General features: G+C 30.6%; 1 protein-coding gene across 1 annotated transcript; it reads right to left on the minus strand.

Moving 5' to 3' along the window:
- Positions 1-2,177: 2,177 nt before the first annotated feature.
- On the minus strand, positions 2,178-3,734 carry LOC145040813 (uncharacterized). The gene is made up of 3 exons (XM_078988707.1): positions 3,434-3,734; positions 2,703-2,908; positions 2,178-2,504 (listed from the first exon to the last, which is right to left on the minus strand). Exons 1-3 carry the CDS (start codon positions 3,732-3,734, stop codon positions 2,178-2,180), a joined length of 834 nt encoding a protein of 277 aa, XP_078844833.1.
- Positions 3,735-4,720: the final 986 nt, after the last annotated feature.

Raw genomic sequence — 4,720 nt, forward strand, 5'->3', positions numbered from 1 at the left:
CTGGTACGCCCAACGTACTCCAAGGGCCATCCGCGATCATCCAGCCCAGTACGCTCGGCGTACTCCCTGTACGCCCCGCGTACTAGACTTATCCCCAAAACCACCAAACTTCTGAAGGTCATAACTTCTTCGTTCTAAGTCCGATTTTGACGATCCTTATATCCACGGAAATGTAATGAGAAGCTCGACAAGCCGACCAACTTTCTTTTGCCTTAAAACTTTCCGAACTTAAATCCAAAATTCATAAAAGGCCCGAACTATCACTTTACAATTATACCCTTGGGCTCCAAAACACAAACCGAACTCTCGGATCACCTAATCTACATTTTGCACATCCAAAGTGGTCTAAATCTCTCTTTCCCCAAGGCCCAAAGCCTTATGATAACTGATATTCGGGTCACGACCCCGAATTATGAAACGATTCAAAGCAAGGTGTTACACATATCAGCCGTCACCACGTCATGGCAAGCCAACTGCCACATCGTGTTGACCCCTCCACCACGTCGTGGCCAACCAAAAATCTCCAAAATTACAAAGTTAAATTCATACTTGAAATCGGGTGTTACATTTTTTTTATGTTAAATTGCACAGGGCCTCTGAAACCGTATGTTCAAACCTGCTTTAATAAGGCTACGTTTGACGTATTAGCTGAAAAGCTAGATTTTAGCTGAAAACCTAACTGGTAGCAGAAAAGCTAGCTGTTATATAAAATGCTAGTTGATAAAAAATTTACATTTAGTAAAACTAGCTGAAAAATATAAAATGACATTTAAAAAAAATATGTTATTATAATTAATTAAAGGGTATATTTGGAAAATTTAAAAAAAAAATACTAATAAAAAACCAATCTAAGTAGCTTTTTAAAAAGTTGATTTTTAAACTAGCTTATAAGCTATTTTTTAACTTCCCACACATAACAATTTAAAAAAACTTGAAAAATAAGTTAGTTTTATCGCAACAAACATGTCAATTTTTTTACTAATGCCACTAAATCTTTTGACTATATTGTTTTTATAAAGCACATATTGTAAGTCAAAATGATTGATATGAAATTTTCGCTCAGAAAAAAAAAATCAAAGGATTGATGTTATTCAATTCATTTTCTTTTCATCTTTAAATAGGAAAGAGTAAACATTTTGGATATTGGGGATGAAGTAATATGATACAACTACTTAATATTACTCCGTATAAAAATCATTGTTGGAAGAAAAGAAACATACATGCATACCCGAGTATTTGGGAAAGTGGAGACTATAATAAAGTCCAAGGAAAATGAATTTAACGTAAACGACACAAAAATCACACTCAATTGATGATGACCAAATCAACAACAAAACTAGGCCAAAATGAATACATGTGTTGTTGTAAGAGCCGATTAATCTTGCTACGTTTAACTTGTTATTTCGTTTTCCGGATGAGATTATGGGATGGAGCCCCGATGTCTGAGTTGTGTTTCGGATGCTTACAGTTTTGGGGGATTATGAAGCTTATGTTTTCAAATTGAGGGATTTACTCTTGTTATTGTTAATCCAATTGCTTCGTTGATTTTTTTTAATTGATAATCCATAATATTTCGTGGATTTATCATCCCTAATTCTTCGTTTTCTTTTGTCGAATTGATTTGTTATCTGTCTTAAACTTGTAGTTTCATTAATTCTTTTGATGATCTGTTCTCCTTGCATCATTCCCAATTTTGGTTGGTGGTCTCAATCCATGATTTCAAGAAGAAAAGAAGTAAGTTGGTGATGGATCTCTTCCTCAACAACCGAGATCATGGATCTTGAATTCAATTTCAAAAGATTTTTTGCTATGTTGTATTGAGTATTGAAAAGAATATATATAAGACGTAAGAATATGTTGTCTACACTATCATACGCCTAACAACTTGAGTTAACTCACTAAAAAAAAGGTCTAACTATGATTAACAATATAATTGACAATATAAATAAGATACTAATATGTTTGTTTTTAATAGAACTTTATTTTGGATCAGACGTGACGTATGAGGATGTGCAGGGCCGGTCCAATGTTTTTTACTATTCGGGGCGAGATAAAAAAATTATGCCCTTTTATGTGTACCGTACAGTAACAAAAACATTTATATGAAAAATATAATAAAAAAATGCAATCATTTTTATAATCAAACAAATAATACAAACAAAACATACAAATTAAAATCACCTAAAACGATGTCTTCGTGCATTTTTTGAAGCAAAAACATCTCTTATTTTACAATAATCAATATTTTGTAAAAAATCACTTTCAATACTTAAAATTGCTAATCCATTCAATCTTTCTTGACTCATGGTACTTCGGAGATACGATTTCAAAAGCTTCAATTTTGAAAAACTTCTTTCCGCGGAAGCAACCGTAACCGGCACCGTCAACAATATCCTATAAGCAACCAACACATTAGGGAACATATCCATTCTTCTTGCATACTCCATTATTTGAATAGATGTCCAAGGACTTTCACTTTTGTAAGCTTCACCCGGCAACATTTTCTACAAAATTTGTAACTCAATGAATAAACCATCTCCATCAATATCATAATCTTCACCATTTTTCAAATTGGATTCAAGATTTAAACAATATTTTTTTAATTCATCATCATCTAAAGAAATTAATTTGGAACCATCAAACAAAAAACCAAATATAGATTCAAAATATTGCATTTGTTCAAATCTACTTTTCAATTGAACAAGAGCCATATCTACAAGAATAATAAAATAATCTCTTTTAAATGCTTCTTGAGAAGATTGATGTTCTCTTTCGGTATTTGGAATTTCATCAAATTGTTTTTTTCTTTTAGAATTGCGTTTTTGAGTAAATTCGAGTTTAACTTTAACACTATTTGCTATTTCTTTTGCTTCACTAATAGCAAAGTCAAACCCATTTTCCTTATATCCTTCAAAATAATTAATTAATCCCTTTAAATTTTTTACAGCAACATCAAGAAGCATTTCTTTGGATTGTAACTTTTTACTTACCAAATTAATTTTGTACAAAATTTCATACCATATAACTAAACTTAAAATAAATTTAAAACTAGAAAATTCACCATTTACCAGTGAATCAGCATCTCGACACACTTGTCCATTATCACTTATTATAGATAATTTTTTTAAAGCTTTTCTTATTTGAGAAAATTGTGTTTTTATTGCTTTAACACATTCAATATGACTTTCCCAACGAGTAGCTGATAATGATTTAAGTGTTAGATCATCTATAAACTCAAGTAAGACACTCCATCTTTTTGTTGAATTAGAAAAAACATTATAAATTGTTTGACATGTACCAAAAAAAGTTTTTGCTTTTTGGCAAGAATTTGTCATATCACACAAAACTAAATTTAAACTATGACATCCACAAGGCATATAAAAATCTCTATTATTTATATCAAGCAACCGTTTTTGAACACCTTAGTGTTTACCTTTCATATTCGTCCCATTATCATACCCTTGACCACGAACATAGTTAATATCCAAATCAAGAGATTTTAGGGCATCTTGTAAAACATTAAAAAGACCTAAACCGGATGTATCTTCTACAACTAAAAACTCTAAAAAAAACTCTTCTACTTTTAACGGAACACTTTCCAAATCTACACATCTTATAATCAAAGTCATTTGTTCTTGGTGACTTGCATCCGGAGTGCAATCAAGAATAACAGAAAAATATTTTGCATTTTTGATTTTTTTAATAATTGCACTTTTAACCTCGGATGCTAACATTTCAGTTAATTCATTTTGAATTTTATGACTAAGATAATGATTATGTGTTTCTTTGTCTTTAATCATTCAAAAATGTTCTTTCATTACCGGATCCCACTCCGCAATCGATTCAATTACACTTAAAAAATTGCCATTTGAGTTTTCATAAATTTTTTCATTTGTACCACGAAAAGCCAAGTTATTTTTTGCTAAACATTTTACAACAGAAATAATTCTAACCATAACTTCTTTCCAATGTTCGGTATCATTTTTTTTATCATTTCTTGAATTTCTTTGTCAGTTGTTTCATTTTTATTTATCATAATTCGTGTTTCAGTCCATGTTCTTAAATTAATCATATGGTCAGAACTATTTTCATGTTGTTTTAATGTTTCACTAAGATGCTTCCAATCTTTAATTCCTTCGGTTGCCAAATTACTTTTAGTTCGAATTGTTTTAAAAAGCTTACAACAAAAACAAAAAACCTTATCAAGCTCTTTTGAATACACTAACCATTTTCTATCATAAAAATCACCATTTTTTAATTTACGAATAAAAAAATCACATGAAAAATGTCTACCAAATGAATCTTTTGGAAAAACTGTATTGGCATCAATTTCTCTCTTAGGTCCTTTTTCTATTAGTAAATCTTTCATTTTAGAATCTAAATCACCCCATACTCTAGGATCAAAGATATTAAAGTCACTTGGTTTATCTTTATCAACAAAATCATTGTTTTTAAATCATTAGGAATTTCAACTGAATCATTCTTTTCAAAATCATTAGGAATTTCAACCGCATCATTGGAAGCACTAGGTGGGTTATTAATTGGATCATTAGAATTATTTTTATTACCATTTTGATTCGTAACTAAAAATTTATTCAAAGACCCTCTTAATTGATTAGCCTCTTCTTGTTCTTTTTTCTTTCGTTTTCTATTTTGGGCACCCGATGGCTGTTTTCGGGGAAACATATTAAAAACGCAACAAATATAGTTATAAAAGCTA

The sequence above is a fragment of the Lactuca saligna genome, chromosome 4 (assembly GCF_052625555.1).
Source record: "Lactuca saligna cultivar CGN05327 chromosome 4, ASM5262555v1, whole genome shotgun sequence".
Classification (NCBI taxonomy): domain Eukaryota; kingdom Viridiplantae; phylum Streptophyta; class Magnoliopsida; order Asterales; family Asteraceae; genus Lactuca; species Lactuca saligna.

Bases quoted from the DNA above. Each gene is read 5' to 3' on its own strand.
- LOC145040813 (XM_078988707.1), bottom strand. From the start codon at position 3,734: ATGTTAGCATCCGAGGTTAAAAGTGCAATTATTAAAAAAATCAAAAAT. The intron at 2,909-3,433 runs GTAAACACTAAG...ATTATTTTGAAG, and splicing joins TAATGGGACGAATATGAAAG to GATATAAGGAAAATGGGTTT. The intron at 2,505-2,702 runs GTTCAATTGAAA...CAAATTTTGTAG, and splicing joins TTCTTGTAGATATGGCTCTT to AAAATGTTGCCGGGTGAAGC.